The 19,235-nt window shown below is 43.0% G+C and overlaps 1 protein-coding gene across 6 annotated transcripts in view; it reads left to right on the forward strand.

The window, feature by feature from the left end:
- Positions 1–19,235, forward strand: part of macf1a (microtubule actin crosslinking factor 1a) — a 263,047-nt gene that overhangs the window by 102,518 nt on the left and 141,294 nt on the right. For 5 of the 6 annotated variants that reach the window (XM_061741356.1, XM_061741357.1, XM_061741358.1 and 2 more), the window contains 2 exons: positions 11,226–11,287; positions 18,108–18,197. In XM_061741356.1, the coding sequence (XP_061597340.1) occupies positions 11,226–11,287; positions 18,108–18,197 (152 nt within the window). Of the gene's footprint in view, positions 1–6,780; positions 7,501–11,225; positions 11,288–18,107; positions 18,198–19,235 lie in introns of those variants that run through there. The other variant, XM_061741359.1, reaches the window with a different exon arrangement.

The raw sequence follows: 19,235 nt of genomic DNA on the forward strand, positions 1-19,235 counted from the left end.
AATCACAGACGGTAGCGATTCGAGTGAAAGTGATGAGGGTTTGATAGCTAACGCTAAAAGCAGCAGACTGAGTAGACAGCCCTGACGGGTCCCTCTAAACAGCTGGAAGTGTTGTTCGTGACGATTGAGGCTCTAGAAGTGTACAGTAGCTGAACCCACGAGGTGTAACCACATTGTTCCAAGCATCTGAACAAAATCGCCACTCGACCCCGTCAAAAGCTTGTGATATGACCACCTACGGTGTCTCACCAGAACCAGGAGAATGAAAAGGCGACGTAAATCGGCGTTAGTTTGGTCAACAGATATAACATCATGCAACGTGGTCTCAAGGCGCCAGGACGAGAGGCTTTGCTAAAACCTTCACATCCCAATTGATGAGAGAAATTATATCAACCACATTCTGTCTCATCTTTACCAGTTTTAAAGGGGACCTATTATGGCAACTTATACCTTTTTTGAACGGGCCTTGAATGTCTTTGTCTGATTGTTTTTGCTAAATTCTAAATAAATTAGAAAATCAGGCTCTGAGCCATGTCTTTATCTTCCCATTCTCTAACCTAATTCTCATGAGTGGGCGGGGAGGCTATAATAATAGGGCACTGTGCTGATTGGCTGACTGAATGACACGATACACCGCTACGAAACAATGGCGGAAGCTCCGGCCGGCGGACTTGTTGTTGTTGTTCCGGCCAGAGTTAGTTGTGGGCGTTAGGGCTGGGCGATATGGACCAAAAGTCATATCTCGATATTTTCTAGCTAAATGGCGATACTCGATATATATCTCGATATTTTTTATGTGCCTTAATTGGGGTTTCCCCCAAAGCATTATAGCATAGCATCTCTGTTAGCTTCATTTTTTTCTGAGGCAAACCCTTAAAAAAACAGTCAGTTTTAATACAAAGCCTCGTGCCAAATGTCACACAGGTACCTTTGTTAACAGAGGTCTGCACAATATCAAAATGTATAAAACAAATTAAATAAAAATAAACTGCCTGCATATATAGAATAAAATGCTTCTTGAATAAAATAAAACAAATATCCCTTTCCTGCATAACAATTAAATTAAAATACACTGTGCAATTAATATAATGTAGACAGTAACAGGCAGACTTTTCCACTGAGGTTGACAGTTGTGCAAATAACAAAACATTTGTGCAAATCTCAAATAAAACATTCAAGTCAATTTGTTCAATCATTAAATTTTTTTTTTTTTTTTTTTTTTTAAATCGATATAAACGATATTGTCTGGTACCATATCGTGTTTGAAAATATATCGATATATATTAACATCTCGATATATCGCCCAGCCCTAGTAGGCGTGGTTTCACGCATCAGAGGCCAACCTATGTAAATCGCTCCCGTCGTTACGTAACAGAATCTGAACGGCTCGTAGAAGCCACATCACACTGGACGGCTCATCCAGGCGGCTGTACAGACACTGCAGAATTTGGTTGCTTTCCTCCTCCTCTGAGTTGGCAGGCTGAGGGGAGACCACTTTATATATGTCAAAGCAAGAAAAAACCTGTTTTTCATAATAGGTTTCCTTTTAAGTAATATGGTGATCAACACTTCAGTCAACGTCGGCAATAGAGAACCCTGAGACGAAGAATCCTTAAACATGTCAAGCAAAAGCGGAGATATTTTATTAGAAAATGTCTTAAAAAATTAAATCAGGTACTCATCTCGACCAGGTGATTTACCACTTACCCACTGATGTGAGTCGGGGGGGGGGTGGACATTGTCACCATCTGCTGATTCACACCTGTATAAGTTTTAGTAAACCAATGAGCTAAGAGGCGACCGGCCTTCTCACCATCCTCAAAAACATATCCAAGAGACCTCTGTCGTTTTTCAATTTGATGGAATACGAAACAATCTCACCCCGTATTACAGGTTTCAATGTTTCCCAGAGTAACGAGGGAGAAACATCATCCTTTGTGTTGGACTCAACAAATTCATCAATTTGCTTGGAAATTAAGTCACAGAAGGAATCAATTATCTGTCAAGAGAGTTTTGTCCAGTTTCCCAGGAGGGAACGAAAGATCAACCAAAACACTCAACTATAGTAGATGATCAGTTTTAGTAACATGGTGAAGAAATGCCCGATCAATAAAGAACTAGTCTATCCTACTGTACGAATGGAGGAGTGGAGGAAAAAGAGAAAGAAAAACCGGCAGGGAGCAACTATCCTCATTTCATCCATTAAAAGTGATATCGACCGAACCACTTTTGAAACAGTTGTTGATTTTTGGATTCAAGCGATCCAATAGTTGATCAATTACACAGTTCAGGTCACCACCAGGTTCAGATTAGGTTATACTATCCATAAATGTATCATCATCCCAATTAGGAGCATAAACACCAGCCGGGATGACAGACGCCATCACAACGTGTCCCTGTGGGTCTGGAAGAACCACCACGATGTTCTTGACTGTGAAGTTTCTTGTCTTCAGTTACGGTCGATGGTTTTTAGAGGGTTGCGGGTTCACAGGCAGCCCTTCAGTTGTTTAGCTTTTACTTGGCAGATGTTTAACCGACTGTTTCAGTTTCCTGTTCACGTTGAATGACTCAGAGGAAGTTGGTTTTCATGAGGTTTGGGGGGTGGGGGGGTATTTTTGGATGTCATGACCACTGAGCGGCAGATAAACTCTGATAGGACCCTATGAAATCAGTTTTTTTTTTTCATTTTCTGTGTTTTTTGGTTTTTAATTTTTGAAAATTTGATTTTTAGCGTTTCATGCTAATTTAACCCCAAGACAGAGTTTATAAAGAGAGGAAATATAGACAATTTATGAAATTATAACTGAACATTTTAATGTTTTCATACTTTTAAACATATTTAAAGGCAAAAACATGGCACTAGTTATTCTGGTGTCCAACAAAACATTCCTTCTTTGGGCATAAACAACCAAATACTAGAGGTGGGTGCAATTCATCGATGTGTTGATGCATCGCGATGCGTCACGTGACGATTAAGAATCGATTTATTAAAAAAAAAAAAAAAAAAAATATATATATATATATATATATATATATATTTTTTTTTTTAAGTTATCCTATCCAGATTCCAGACTGAATAAGCTGCTGAATCATTTCATTTTCAAGAATGCACATTTCTTATTGTTCACTTGAAATATGGCAGATATGTTTACACTAAGTTCATATCTGGTTTACTTGAATTAATGAACTCATTAAATCCAGGGCTTGACCGTTTTCAGTGTTTTCCACCAATAGAGGGCGCTCTCATGCAAGTGCAGCTTTCCCTGGTCAAAGTTAAGTAAGTCAAAGAGCAAATGTTTACATAGTCATAAAATAAATTATTTTGTGTCTTTGAAAAATACATGTCAAATGTTCAAACAACCTTGTTATTTACTTAATGAGTGTTGTTAGAGGAACTGAGTTAATTGATTGGCTATTTATTTACAAATGTAGCCACAGATGAAGACAAAATCAATCTTGTATGGAAAAAAGAATTAAAAATCACAATAATCGAAGAATCGAAGCTCCAATAATCGAATCGACAATCGTTATAATCGAAGAATCGAAGCTCCAATAATCGAAATCGAATCGAATCGTGAGGTACCCTTATTTGCAATAAATTGTATAAATTCAATAACTAAGAAATAAAAAATTCAAATAGGGCTTTAAATATCCATTTAAAGTGCAAAAAGGAAATAAATTGCAACAGATCTTGTAGTAAACAAATCATTTTAGCTTGTTTAATTTCTTCTGTCATCAGACGCATAGTTTGTCATGATGTACCTGACGTTTTTCAGGTATGTCATGACAAACTGTGTCTGATAACAGAAGAAATATATATATATATAGATACTATGAACTTCATTGAACTAATATAACATTTTGAAATTCAAGCTGAAATATCCAAAGCACTGAACTCTGGTTGTGCACGGTTGGGCATGTGTATGAATGTGTCTCTTAGGTGTTCCAACTATTACAGACATCAAAGACGTTAAAGTACATGATCGTCAGTGTCTTTGTGTTTTTACGTTTATACTTTTCACTCCATAACAGCTCTTATTAACATATATCCAATTTATAAAAAGTGAATGGTGCACCAATCACCACAACAAATTCCTTATTTGTGTTTTCTTAACAAACTTGGCAATAGGGCTGGGCGATATGGACCAAAAGTCATATCTCGATATTTTCTATCTGAATGGCGATACTCGATATATATCGATATTTTTTCTGTGCCTTAATTGGGGTTTCCCCCAAAGCATTATAGCATAGCATCTCTGTTAGCTTCATTTTTTTCTGAGGCAAACCCTTAAAAAAACAGTCAGTTTTAATACAAAGCCTCGTGCCAAATGTCACACAGGTACCTTTATTAACAGAGGTCTGCACAATATCAAAATGTATAAAACAAATGAAATAAAAATAAACTGCCTGCATATATAGAATAAAAATGCTTCTTGAATAAAATAAAACAAATATCCCTTTCCTGCATAACAATTACATTAAAATACACTGTGCAATTAATACAATGTAGACAGTAGCAGGCAGACTTTTCCACTGAGGTTGACAGTTGTGCAAATAACAAAACATTTGTGCAAATCTCAAATAAAACATTCAAGTCAATTTGTCACAAAATAAGCTATATCAAAATAAAAAAAAAATAAAAAATTAAATAATCGATATAAACAATATTGTCTCGTACCATATCACGTTTGAAAATATATCGATATATATTAAAATCTTGATATATCACCCAGTCCTACTTGGCAATAAACCTTTTTCTGATTCTGATTCAGAATGAGGTAGATATGAATATGATTATTGAAAAGTGCATTGTTACAACATATGATCGTGGTTATTATTATTGCACAGATGACTGTTGAGTGATGAGAGTTCATCAGAGCAACAGCTTGGGGGAAGAAACTGTCTCTGAGTCTGGAGGTTTTAGCGTACAGAGCTCTGTAGCGCCGTCCAGAGGGAAGAGTTCAACCAGTCTGTGTCCTCGGTGTGAGGGGTCTGCAGAGATGATACCTGCCTGTTTCCTGGTCCTGGACCGGTACAGGTCCTGGATAGACGGGAGGTTAGTCCCAATTATCCTCTCTGCAGATCTGATTGTCCGTTGCAGTCTGTGCCTGTCTAATTTGGTGGCCGATCCGAACCAGACAGTGATGGAAGTGCAGAGAACAGACTGGATGATGGCAGAGTAGGAGGTGATCAACAGCTGCTGTAGCAGGTTAAACTTCCTGAACTGACGCAGGAAGTACAACCTGAAGGAGTCTGTGGAGGAGACGGTGCTGTTGAGGATGGTAAGTGGCAGTGGGTTTTTTCTGAAGTCCACTGTCATCTCCACAGTCTTGAGCGGGTTCAGCTCCAGGTGGTTCTGACTGCACCAGTGGACCAGCCGTTCCACCTCCTGTCTGTACACAGACTCGTCACCCTCCCGGATCAGGCCGATGACGGTGGTGTTGTCCGCGTACTAAGTGTGCTGTGTCCTCAGCTTTTAGTGACCAATCTTGGAGCATTTTCCTGAAAGAAAAGTTCCTTTTAGTCCAAGCTAAAAAACAAACTTTTACGCAGATTGTACCATTGACTTCTCTTATATTGCTCATTTAAAGTGAATTCTGTCTTTAACCTAAAAGCCTGATGGCGTTTATTCGTCGTTACTGGTTCCTTTATCCGGTCTGCTTTGACGTGAAGCTGCTGATACTGGGATCGTGATCTTGATCTGATGGACTGGACTTGTGTCCTAACTGGACGGCTGCAAGATTTCAGTTTTAGAAGTCTACGACTCGAACTTTTATCGTTTCAATTCTTGATGCAAGTGTTTCCTCCTAAAATATCTCTGGGAGAGGAGGAGGAGGGAACTGGGCAGAGACGAAGACGTGGAGGCCGGTGCCAGGCAGAAGGAACAAATGGACCCTGGGAACCAACTCGTCTGCAGCAGGACCAAAAGAGAAAGTGAAAGAGGAGGATGACAACACGCAGAGTCGTTCACGCTCCCTTTCTCTTTGCGCCGGGCTATTAGAGGAACGGGGACACTCGGAGACATCCCTCCCACTCATAATGGTAATCTCATCACAGGAGGAGAAAGGCAGAACAGTGGAAGACGAGGAGAAGGAGGAGGAGGAGGAGGAGAGGCCGGGGCAGATTAGAGGTGAAAATGGGAGAGAAGGAGGGAGCGAGGGATAAGCATGTTGCGCGGTATTAGAGGCGTAAGCTCCGTCTGGTATTTTTAGTGTTGATGGTCTCTTGGATACAGGAAGAGGAGGAGAGATCCGCCGCTGAATGAAGGAGGAGAAGAACCTGACGGGGAAAGGGAGCAAAGACGAAAAGGATGTAAGAGTAACGACGACGACGGAGGAGGAGGAGGAGGAGGAGGAGGCCGGCGTTCCTCCGTCTGAGCTCGTTGTGACCAGACAGTCCGGTCTGGTCAGGTGTGTGCTCACCTGGACGCTCTAATGCCGAGTCTCCGGCGCCGCAGGCGCTCGGCCTCTCCTCCACGCCTCGCCAGAAATTATTCACAAGATTCTCTACAAAGTTTGAGCGCAGCGATGTCAGAGCTCAGAGCGGCGGGAAGGGAGAGACGTTTCATAGCAGCGTGCGATTCGGCCGGCCGCGACGGTGCTTACGTCTCTGCCTGGAAAGCATAAATCTGGATCTGAGCCAGGCATATTACTCCGTCATCAACCCCGGTGCCTCTCGGCTCGGACTTCCTGCAGTTTCGCAATTAAATTACATCGCGTCACAAGTGCTGCCCAGCCTTCTCTCCATGGGACCAAAGGACCAAAGTCCGTCCCGACCTCTTCTTCTGTTTTCCTAGTAAAGCTACTGATCTAATCAAGAGGCAGCAGTGTTGTTTGCCTCTTAAGGAGAGGAAACCTGTGAAAGGAGCCGAGGAAACAAGGGAAACGGAGCTGCTGCTGCTGTGTCTGGCTCGTGTCATCCATGTGTGTGTTTTCTGCAGAACAAGCTCGTGTTTGTTTGAACACTTCTGTGTTTTCCAAAGCCCGAGTGGATTACATCACTCAGAGCAGACACGGGCGTTCAGGGAAACGCCGTCAGACCTGAAAGACCAGCCCCCCCCCCAGGACAAGTCAGCAGAGAGCCGTGCGCCCCTCAGCTCTGCAGAGCCGCGGCCTGGGAACGGGGGAGGAAGTGGAGCTCAGCCGCGGGGGGGAGGAGCCGCCGCTGCCACCGCTGACTCTGACACTCACACGTGGGACAGCTGCTGCAGGAGACGGACCGACTGACAGCGGCCCAAACCACGGGGAGGTGAACCTGACTCACGCCGGGCGGCGCTCGCCCCGGCAGCCGCTCGGGAGGCGTGTCGCTGCCACTGACGTCCTGCTGCTATTATTATCTGACTTCTGCCGTGGATTAATTCTCCCGTGGCGCCGAATGAAGCCCTGAGCAGAGAGAGAGTGAAAGAGGGAGAGAAGCGGCACCGCGGTGCACTAATGTGGCCCGACTACCGGAACGAAGGTCATCTCAACGCGCACCTGTACTCGCTCATGTGCTGTGCAGGTTAGTGTGCGTCCCGGCAGGTGGGCGGGGGTCTGTTTACGATCGCCTCCCGCTGCCACGTGCTTCCTAACGCCGCGTTTGAACTGCTGCACGCACGGCGACGACGAGAGCAGCTGTACCTCCGTTGATCCCCGTGGGTGGAAGTGTTGTTGTGGTTAGACAGTGGTGGTGTTGTTGTTGGCAGCCTGTTTTAGTTTTAGTCCAGCCTTTGGGTCAAGCTATCATTTGAGTTTTATTAATTTTAGTCATGTTTCAAGTTTGTCAAGTTTCCGTCGACTAAAAGTCTGAGCACTTTAGTCAGAATTGTCCAGGACCATTTTAGTCTAGTTTTAGTCAAAGACTGTATTTAGCCAAACCCAATTTACAATTCAAACAATGTTATCTTATTATATTATTGTTACCTTATAGACTCAAGAATACATTCATTCCTGATACAGAAGACTCTAATTTGAGTTTACAACATGTTTATTTTTCTCCATTTCTCCCCGTCTTTTTCTTCTTCAAAGACACATTGGGTTTTTTTTTCCACATCTATGTAGGAAAGTGTCTCCAAAGATGGTTCTCCTTCTCCAGCCCCAGAGCAGATCCCTGCGTTTCTCTATGTTACTTTGTTTTTAATTGACGTGAACCTAGAGTTCTGCGTTAACGGCATCAGCCTCTAACTCTGCAGCTGCATCTTCTGGATCTGATTCCCCGCGGGCAGCGACTGGGATTGAGGATGTGACGTCACCCAGCAGCAGAACTAAACCAGAGGAAACTACTGAAAACATGGAGATTAAGCATCTTTGGTTTTGCATTTCGTCTGGTTTTGGTCAACGAAAATGAAGACACATTTTAGCATTACATATTTTATTATCGTTATTGAAACATGACCAGCATTTTTGTTGCGTCTCGCCTCATTTTCCTCAGGTGTTAAAGGTTCGTTGACGACAATATTTAGTCATAATTTTTGTTGACAAAAGTAACTTTACTTCCTACACTCCCCTCTCATGCTGAGGAGGTTACATCATCAGCGTTTGAAAGCACCTTTATACGACGTGGAGGAGAGGGGGGGGGGTGTGTGCAGCCTAACAGAGCTCTCCTCTGTAGAAAAACCTTTCTGTGGCTGTCATTCACTCCCTCGCCTCCAGCTCTGGTAAATGTGGTGACACGTCTGGTCACAGATTCATGACACATCCGGGTTGTCGGGGCCAAGGCGGGTGTTTCCTCCGAGTCAACCCGCTCAGCTACTCCGGCAGGTTTGCGGAGGGAGGTGTGTCGTGGTGAAACTGTATTGCAAAAGCGGGTTCAACAGTTTGTTCTTGTTCAGTTTTTCCCTTCAAGTGCACTTGGGTGTGTCTGCAACTCTGACCTTTAACCACATGACAAATTTGATTCCTGTTTATCCTTAAAGCAAATCTCCATCTCAGAAGGTTAGTTTATGCAGGTGTAAGAGAGGGAAGTGATACCCGCATCTTTGCCATGACAACCAGTAAACATGCAGCCTGATTGGCTGGGAGGGAAAATCGTCATCTGTCTCTTTAGCTCATTGATTTTGTTTCTGGAGACTCTTTTTTTATTTTTTTATTCTCCTTTTATTTAGAACAGCAGTATTCCATCTTACACGTTTTTACATTCAATCTTTAACTTAAATGATTTTGTCCCTACTGTCCTCCAGGCATTTTTTATGAACAGTAATCAAAAACAATACAGAAAAATAAAAAAAAATATAAAAACAAAACCAGGGAGCGCACCCATGTTTACAATCATTACATCACATAAAAAAATAGTTCACATGAAATCAGATGTGATTGGTTTCACATACTCAGTCCATTTGGACCAGATCTTATCAAAGTTTTCTTTCTCAACCTTGAGGGAGGAAGAGATCTTCTCCATAACATAGATCTCGTAGATGATCCCAATCCAGTCGTCGATCTGGAGACTCATTTTATTTATATCTGGGAATATTTTTGATCTGGAGGCATGATTTATTTTACCTTCCTGTCCTGCCAGCTTGAATTCCTCCTCGTGCTCATCTGGAGGAACATGTGACCTGGTTAGTTAGATAAAGACGGTTTGACCGCCACAATGTCAGATATTTGAATGAATGGCAGGAAGACAGATCTGGATGTGGGTCTGGGTTTTCTCCGGGGCCAACGTTGGCAGAGGAAAGCCGTGAGGCGGGGGGGAGAGGAGATAACACGGCTGAGGCTCAGCTTCAGGCTCTATTCCTGGTCGGCCCGCTTCACTCCTCCGGCCCGCAGATCACACCTCGCCTCAAGCACGACGGAAACGACTAATCTGTAATATTTAGAAACGAACGAGGGACAGGAAGAAGAAGAAGCAGCAATGTTTAGTGACATTGAGAATCTGAGTTCAAATACAGTAAACATCAGGGCAAGTTGATGTCACGTAAAGAACAAGGTGACCTGTTTCGTATCAGCGGCTCCAACGGAGCAGAAAAACAAACAAAAAGCGCGGCTTAGCTGGAAGGTGATGTCAGACTAGTCAGCAATTACAAAGAAAGTTAAACCAGCAAAGAGAATCATTCACTGAAGAGTGGATGCATCTGTTTAATTAGTTATTTATTCAGAAAAGGATTTAAGAAACTGGACGTACAGATTAGATACAAAGGCAATCCTGTATCCTGCTAAAGAAAATGTATCTCAGTAATGATGCTGCCTTGACGAGCTGTTGGGGGGGGAGGCGTGCCATCCTTCTAGAGTTTGCAGAGGGGCGTCAGTCCCCAGAGTCGTTCTGACGACCCTCGGGAGCACCTTCCTCCGAGCTACCGTGCAGCTGCTGCAACATGCAAATGCAGCAGGTTCAGAAGCTCTCGACGGAGCACCGATGGGACGCCAGCTGTCTTTGAGAAGTTCTGCCTCGGTACCTCAGGAAGTTCAGCCTCTGCTGGGCCTCGTGTAGCTCAGAGGTGTTCACGCCCCAGGAAACAGGAGTCCACCACCCTCGCCATGCAATCTGACGACGGTGATAGTGTTGTAGGTGGGGGGGCAGTCATGGGTGTTGAACAGGGGGCTCAGCACACGGCCCTGTGGGGCGCCGGTGCTGAGGTCAGGGGCCGTGGATGTATGAGGGCCCACAGGAAACATGTGGGAGACCCAGGTCCACCAGTTAGTCCACCGGTCTCTGGAGGAGGGGGGGTATTGGGGGCGGAGCTATACAAAAAGCTTAGTTCCCCTGCTGCTGCAGTTTCAGTACAAAATATTGATTAGACATCAGTGCATGTTTGATTAATGTGATTTTCATTTTTCTGTCCCGTCTGAACGGATGTGATGGTGTTCAGTCAGCTTGTGATGTCATAAAGTCGTTTTCCAGTAAATTTATATAAATTCATGTTGTTGTGAGCTTTGATTTGCTCGTGTATTTGTTCTTTCCTAGTTTTTGGTAATTTCTTGCTGCATTTATGTTCTCACGGAGACCTGGGGCGTTTTCCAAGAACAGGATGAGTGTTGGTTAGCCAGTGCTGAGCATGAAACACACGTGTGCCGCGGCGTTGACCCGACCACCCCAGTGATCAGTTCCTCTTCATGAAGTGAAAATGTGTGACTGCAAGTGTGTGTGAGCCAGAAACAGGAACTTTAGTTTTCTTAAACTCCTTCAAATCCAAATGAAACTTCCAGAAGCTCCTGGAGCATCATTACCGGGCTCATACGCGCAACGTCGGCTTGCTGGATTAACTGGAACGTCATTGACCTCCTTCCTCTTTCTCTCTCTTTTCTCCTCAGATGAGCGGGACCGGGTGCAGAAGAAAACCTTCACAAAATGGGTCAACAAGCATCTCATCAAGGTTTGTGCTGCGTTCAGATTCTTGTTTATTTTGGGTTTTTTTTACGGGAGCTTCAAAATAAAACGTTGGCGGGTTTCAGTTTGTGATCCCGGTGCTGCTCTTCTTCTGCATGGACGATTATGAGTTCAGAGTTCTTGGAGAAGATGTTTGAAAGTCCACGAGCTGAAAAAGTCTTGTAAGGGAACTATCGGGGGCAGAGTAATGGCTTCAGTAAAGATCTGTCCTGCCAGATTAACTGCTGCTGCACAGGAAATTACACAATTCAGATTCAGCAGATGACATTCTGCCTCTGGGATTCATCTCCTGCCACTGATCTGATCAAGGAGTTAAACAGCTTAATCACATCGATGGATGAGCATCTGTCCCATCACGCTTCCTCTTTTGCTTTTTAGTTATTCAGTGGTTTCCTTGAGGTTGACACTTGTTAAATGTGTCCTTGTAGGGCGGCAGTTGCTAGGTTACCGCAAAGCTTTTCAAGATTAGCAGATATTCACTTTTTTCTTCGTTCTTTCTTTTGCAATTTGCAAGTTTGGGTCTGTCGCTTTCAGGTGTCTGAAAACTGAATGTCAGGATACGTCAGTGTTGAGGTCCAGCCTTGGAAACGAGAGCACGATGGTTAAACAGTTGGTGCATTAACAAAAAGATGGTGGATGAACCGGATCTGTCAGATCTCCAAATATCTCGGTACAGGAAGAACTGCTGAATCAAAGTCTAGAGAAACTGCAAACAATGCCATGTCAGTTTAGCAGAAAGCTCATGTTTTGATGAAAGGTGAAAGCTTGCTCTTTGACTTCAGATACTTGCAGAACTTTTTTTGGCTCAAGTTTGATGAAGTAAATAAAGAATAAGATTGTCATCTCTTTTATTTTATATGTATAAATCATCCCTAAAGATGGAGGGAAGCATTGGTTTATTACCGACGGCGGTCTTTTTCCTCACGTGTTCTCCCATGTTTCTGTCGGATCCGTGAAGGACAGTGGGTCGTATCACTTGTCACTCACGCAGGCGCTGGGTTTCTGAGGAGAAAGGGAATGCAGGGTATTTCGGTCACATGACCTGGCGAGGAAGCGTCCGTCTGACCCCATAACTCTGGAGCAACTGTCGTCACGGCCCACCCTGAAAACGGAGCTCGGTATCAGCTGGCGGCGCTGGACCAACCGCTGGCTGGAAATGTAGGTCAGAGATAAAGAGCGAGAGCAGCCGGCAGAGGCGAGGCCCGCTTTTTAGCTGCTGGAGCTTCACTGTGGTTTCATATCAAAGCTGCACTCGTATCTTTAACCTTCTGTAATATCTGAATCCAGGAAGTACTTCACAGGCTTCAGGAAGGTCAGAGGAAGGTGTCTTTGTAGCGTTAGAGTGTCTACAACAGAGCGTCCACGGAGGAACTGGGGTGACAGAAAAGTAGAGCAGAGCTGGAGGTTGATTATTCCTCAGAGGTGATGAAGGAAGGATGACGGGATGAGGAAACATCAGAAGAAAGAGAGGAGGGATGTGAATACACTGTTGGAAGGATGCTAGAGGCGGAGCTGCCAGGCAGGAGGAGGAGGAGGAAGAGGAGGAGACCACCCGGGGACGACAGACCTGTAGCGATGCGTCAACTTCAAAATATCGTCTGTCATTTTTTTGTTGACGTCACCCAAAACAAACAGTTTTTTGCAGAATGAGACTGAGACTGCGACCTCCTCACAGCCCAACAAAGTCCTGCAAAAAGCCCCAAAAAACAGCCCTAAGTCATCAAAAGTATCTTTAAATTAAATGAATTAATACTTTAAATTTAGTCCCAAATGCCTTTTGGAGTTGATACCAGACCAGCGATGCTGGAGCATCTTGAGCAGAGCAGAGTCCCCCCCGTCCCCCCCGTCTCTCGTGGGCGGATAATAATAGCAAAATATATGCTTGGATATGGATATGTTTTATCCAAATATATTATTTTTAACGTGGTATTTTTAACACTGTTAAAAGGGTAATTTGCACTGCATTTTTTTAATCTTGTAATTTGGTAAAGATTTTTGTTGGACTGTTAAAGTAAACAGGTTGGCTTTTTTATTTTATATTTTTATTTTCTTTGCAAAAGAAAATGATCATCATTATTATTATTAGTCGATCTGTTGTCCGATTTATTACTCGAACAACAGACAAAATAATCGTTAGAATAATCGTCCAATTACTCATTAGATTAGTCGAGTAATAAATAAAATAATCGCCCGATTAATCGTTTTAAAAATAATCGTTTACCGCCAGCCGTAGTGGTTGAAGAGAATAGAAGATATGGTAAAATGTACACTGATGCGTTTAGATTTGCCGTAAGTGGAGCTAAGGGGACGTCGAGGAAAGTGTCGCCTGGAGATCCAGATGTTCCACCAGCAAGTCTGTGTAGATGTGGGTCTGATCCGAACTATTTACGTTTGTCGTGACCAGTGTTGGGTGTAACGCGTTACAAAGTAACAAAGTAACGCGTTACTGTAACGAGATTACATTCGCCAGTAACGCAGTAATGTAACGCGTTACAGTTGTAATTTGGGTAATCCCGTTATAGTTACTCTAAGACAAGAAAAAATACGTTACTTTAGTTACTTTAAGCTTTTCAGCTACATGTAGAACGGGAGAACAGAAAAGAAAATCAAACTTGCCTTTCATGCGTCTTCACGCGTTGCGCTGCAACACTTGTCTGACTTGAGGCTGATTTATGGTTCCGCGTTAAATCGACGCAGTGCCTACGGCGTAGGGTACGCGGCGACACACACCGTACGGTGCGTGTCGCCGCTTGCCCTACGCCGTAAGGTCTGCGTTGGTGTAACGCAGAAATCCGCCTTTAACGTGATTTTACAGGATTTTACGGGATTTGACGGGACTTCTGGTGCTGATCTGGGCACTGCAGTAATAACGTTCCAACTACAGGACTGTCTCAGAAAATTTGAATATTTTGATAAAGTTCTTTATTTTCTGTTATGCAATTTAAAAAAAAAAAAAACTAAAATGTCATCCATTCTGGATTCATTACAAATCAACTGAAATATTGCAAGCCTTTTATTATTTTAATATTGCTGATTTTGGCTTACAGTTTAAGATTAAGATTCCCAGAATATTCTAATTTTTTGAGATAGGATATTTGAGTTTTCTTAAGCTGTAAGCCATGATCAGCAATATTAAAATAATAAAAGGCTTGCAATATTTCAGTTGATTTGTAATGAATCGAGAATGTGTGACAATTTTGTTTTTGTAATTGCATTACAGAAAATCACAATATTCTAATCTCTGAGACAGTCCTGTAAATGTTGTTCATTGGCAATCGAGTTATGGTGCAGCTCAGGTGATATTACGGAGTAATGTAACTAGTAATGTAACTAGTTACTTTCAGCAACCAGTAACTAAGTAGTGTAAGGGATTACTTTTTTTAAAAGTAACTAGTAATATTTAATGGATTACTTTTTTTGAGTAACTACCCCAACACTGGTCGTGACTCGGAGGAAAGAGAGAATAATAAAAGCTTCTGATGTTTAGTGAAATAAAGAAGTGACGTCTCAAACTGACTCAGGCTTCCTGCCACAACCGATGATTCTGTAAACCTCCACCCTCTAAATCTCCACCCTTGCAGCTGAGATTAAAGTTAAATATTGGACGAAAATAGAAAAAGATTATGAAGAGAAAGAGGCAAAAAAAACACCTGAAAGAAAAGGGAGGACGGAGACTCTCAGCTACCTGCCAGGTGACGTCGTCGCCGCTCACCTCGTTTGCTCCGAGTCTCCAGTCTGGTGTTACTTCATGCTCAGGTGCGAACACATTGTTGTGTGTGTGGAGGGGTCTCTGAGTCGGCGGGTGGAGAAGCAGTGAGATGTGCTGGTTCTGCCGTCTGGTATCGGCATCATGTAGGTGATGTGGTGGTGTCATGCACCGGGACGCTCCACATGCAAGGATGCGGTTTCCACAAATACTGCCAGATGTAAAACAAGTGGCTCAGGAGTAGGGGTGGGCAAAAATATCGATATGGCAATATATCGCGATACTTTTCCAGCCGATTCAATATCGATATTCAAAATTTGAATATTGATTTTTTTTTTTTTTTTTTTTTTTTTTTTTTTTTTTAATATTTTTTATCCATGATTTTTTTCCCATTATATCACCCAGTGCTCCTACCTAAGTGACAGTCCTGGGCATTGCCACTCTCTACCAACCCTGGGAGGGCCCTGCACTGAGCTCCGGTTTTATTTCACGTTTTATTTCATTTTATAATTTATTTTTTATATAACACAATTGCCTGTCCTTAAAAAATGGAAAGAGGTTTATTTATTCATGGATTTATATCTATACTGACTGATCACTGTGCCTGTCCTTGGTTTTAGTACCCATCTTTCTTGTGTTTATTATCATTTGCCACATAATTAAAGCAACCTCATACTAAATTTAATGTTAATTTCATATGATGTAAATAATATGAAAAACATATACAAATATGTTGTAACTTTAGATTGTATAGTTATAATAAAACATTGTTTTGACTCAGTTTGTCCCATGAATTGTCACTATAATCTGATGAACGTGCAACTTGGATTTTAAGATCCATCACTATCATCTGATGTACATACATATATCATCTGACATATATACAACTTGGATTTTAAGATGTGTAATGCATTTTTAAATTTTTCGGTGAACTATGTAGAATATAATAATCGGGATATCGCATAATCGGGATATCGCAATGTGTATCGTATCGTGGCTCAAGTATCGTGATGCGTATCGTATCGTGAGGTCCTTCCCAATACCCACCCCTATTCAGGAGCCTCCAGGTCAAAGGTCATGAGGACTTGAAGGGAGCACGGCGGAGCCGCAGCAGCCGGTGTGGACTTAGCTTTCCAGAAACAAGAGAAATCCCCCCAAAATGCTGGAAATCTGCATCAGTTGAGGGAAAATTGTACAATTGACCCTTTTGTCAGCGTTCTGTCAGCGTTCTGATTGGTTCCTGACTGACCAATCAGAAACATCATCCTCCGTTGCTCCGTTGGACCAAACGGCCATCTCTCTCATTCACATCAATGGAAAAAGTGTAGTTTTTACTTGCCTTGTATCAACATTTCAATCACTGGATTATTTTTTTTTAAAACTTTGTATTAGTAAAGAGGAACACTTGTAATGTTGTGAGGGTGCAGAGTATCTTTTATCCCCAAACTGGCAGAAATCCGATCCGTACTGCAAAAAACAAAGTCAGCTCGGCAGCAGCTACAACCCATAGCTACAACCGTGAAAGCCTGTTTTTTTTAATTTATCTTAAAATGGTTAAGCGGTGTGCTCGGCACTGGTAAAAGAGAGAATCACAGAAATACATTTTATCCCAAAATTACGAAAAATGTCAGTTTTGGATGAAGCTATGTGGACCTTCCACCGTGCTATCAGCTAAACGAATCAAAATATCTTGTTTTCGCCGAAAACCTGTTTTTTAAACTCCACGGTACCCGAAGTGTTCCTTTTTATTTATATCTAGTTTCTGTTGATTTTCTTTGGTCCAATAATTAGAAATAAAGTGACGTAAAACCCAGTTTTTGCATTGGAAGTGGATGGCAGAGATGACAGTTGTCCGACCTAGCAACGGGGGCGGGGCTTGACGGAGGGTCAATCGTGCTGGATAAACATTGAAAAGTTTTACTTCATAATTGAACGGTTGGAGCAGTAATTTGGAGGGAAAGTACGATATCAGAACATCTCTGATGAGAGGAGGAAGAGTAGTTGACCTGCTTCTACAGTAAGAATTTAGTATTTATTTGTAGTGTTTGGGTTTAAGCCAGTTCATCTGGTGAACTTCCAGTAACCACGTCCTCCTCCTTCGTCCCTCTGAACTGACTGGAAACCAAACACAAGCTGACATAATGAGGCACAATTAGACAAAGTGAGGCGCTGAACCCGCGCCTCCTTCCCGGTCGTCTAATTAACACTTTCTCCATCGTCTCACTCACAGAGAGCAGCTGACGTTCCCCAAACAAAGGGAGGCTGCAACAGACGGGAAAGAGGAGACAATTTCCACAAGATGTTGCTCAGGACTGATCATTTTTATTTATACTTGTAGACGAGGCTTCAGAAAAGTGAGGATCATGATTATATTAACATCCAGATGTGTAGTGGATATTGTTGACAGTATGACACCGGGGTCAGCTGGAGAAACATCCCTTGACCCAGCTGTTGCGCCCGTCTCTCCCTCTGCTGGTCGGTTCTGGTAGTGCAGCTTTCAGTGATGTGATGCAAGTGGACAAATGTCTTTGTGGGGAAAGTTTGACCTTTGTTGCACGCCAGCTTCTGTCTCTCATTTAAAAAATAAAATAAAATCCTCCTGCTGAAATGCTTTTATTTATTAAAAAATATCAAGCTGGAAAGACTTTAAAAAGATGTTATTTATTCTGAATTATTTGGTCCATTACACATATGAGAAAACGTCAGTTATATAATTAGATCTTTTCTCTGTAGTTTCCTTTTTCCTGGTAATCCATAATTCACTTTTCACTGCTCGGCTGATCCGTTATGTCCCGGTCTCGGCCCGTCCCTCCGTCTGAAACAGAGCGAGCGTTGTTGCTGATCAGGCTGCTGAGTCACCGTGTCAGCAGCCGCCACCGGAGGCAGCGTTGCCCCCCCATGCCCCCCCACCCCACTGGTTGTGGAAACATTGTTGTGACAACAGAGTCAAGAGGCCACAGCTGGTGCTCCGTCTCTGTTGGCATGGCAACCGCTGCTGCCGGCCATGTCAGCTGTGGAACCGGGCTGACAGATGTCAGCACAAGGGTGGCTGAAGGGTGGATTTAACTTTTTGTTTTTGTCCTCCTGTCCCCCCCCGCAGGTGAGGAAGCACATCACAGACCTGTACGAGGACCTGAGGGATGGACACAACCTGATCTCCCTGCTGGAGGTCCTCTCTGGAGTCACGCTGGTACGAACACACACCGCCTCACCGCATCCACTAGGGCTGGGCGATATATCGAGATTTTAATATATATCGATATATTTTCAAACGCGATATGGTACGAAATATAGCTTATTTTGTGACAAATTGACTTGAATGTTTTATTTGAGATTTGCACAAATGTTTTGTTATTTGCACAACTGTCAACCTCAGTGGAAAAGTCTGCCTGTTACTGTCTACATTGTATTAATTGCACAGTGTATTTTAATTTAATTGTTATGCAGGAAAGGGATATTTGTTTTATTTTATTCAAGAAGCATTTTTATTCTATATATGCAGGCAGTTTATTTTTATTTCATTTGTTTTATACATATTGTGCAGACCTCTGTTAATAAAGGAACCTGTGTGACATTTGGCACGAGGCTTTGTATTAAAACTGACTGTTTTTTTAAGGGTTTGCCTCAGAAAAAATGAAGCTAACAGAGATGCTATGCTATAATGCTTTGGGGGAAACCCCAATTAAGGCACAGAAAAAATAGAGATATATATCGAGTATCGCCATTCAGCTAGAAAATATCGAGATATGACTTTTGTTCCATATCGCCCAGCCCTAGCATCCTAGTCCTGGGAGGGTTGCGTAACAGTTCGGGGGGGGGGGGGGGGTTAAAGTCCTGAAATATTCAGGTGAGTCTGTCGAGGTCAGCAGGCACCAAAGCGGAAACGTGGGATCAGCAGCTGTCCTTCAGCGGCCTGATGATGTAAGATGCTGATGAAACACTCGGACAGCAAAGTGCCGCAGGTCCAGACGAGCAAGCTGCTGACTCTGTCCTCTCTCTCACACACACACACACACACACACACACACACACACACACACACACACACACACACACACACACACACACACACACACACACACACACACACACAGATGGAGGAGACCAGCTGATGGGGCTGCGTTCACTCACCTGTGTGATGCAACCTGACAGGACAGCAGAATAAAACATGTCAATCCCAAGTGCCACGGGCCAGAACCAGCCCGCCAGAACACGCACAGATCCTCAT

Source organism: Cololabis saira, chromosome 15, assembly GCF_033807715.1.
Source record: "Cololabis saira isolate AMF1-May2022 chromosome 15, fColSai1.1, whole genome shotgun sequence".
Lineage (NCBI taxonomy): Eukaryota > Metazoa > Chordata > Actinopteri > Beloniformes > Belonidae > Cololabis > Cololabis saira.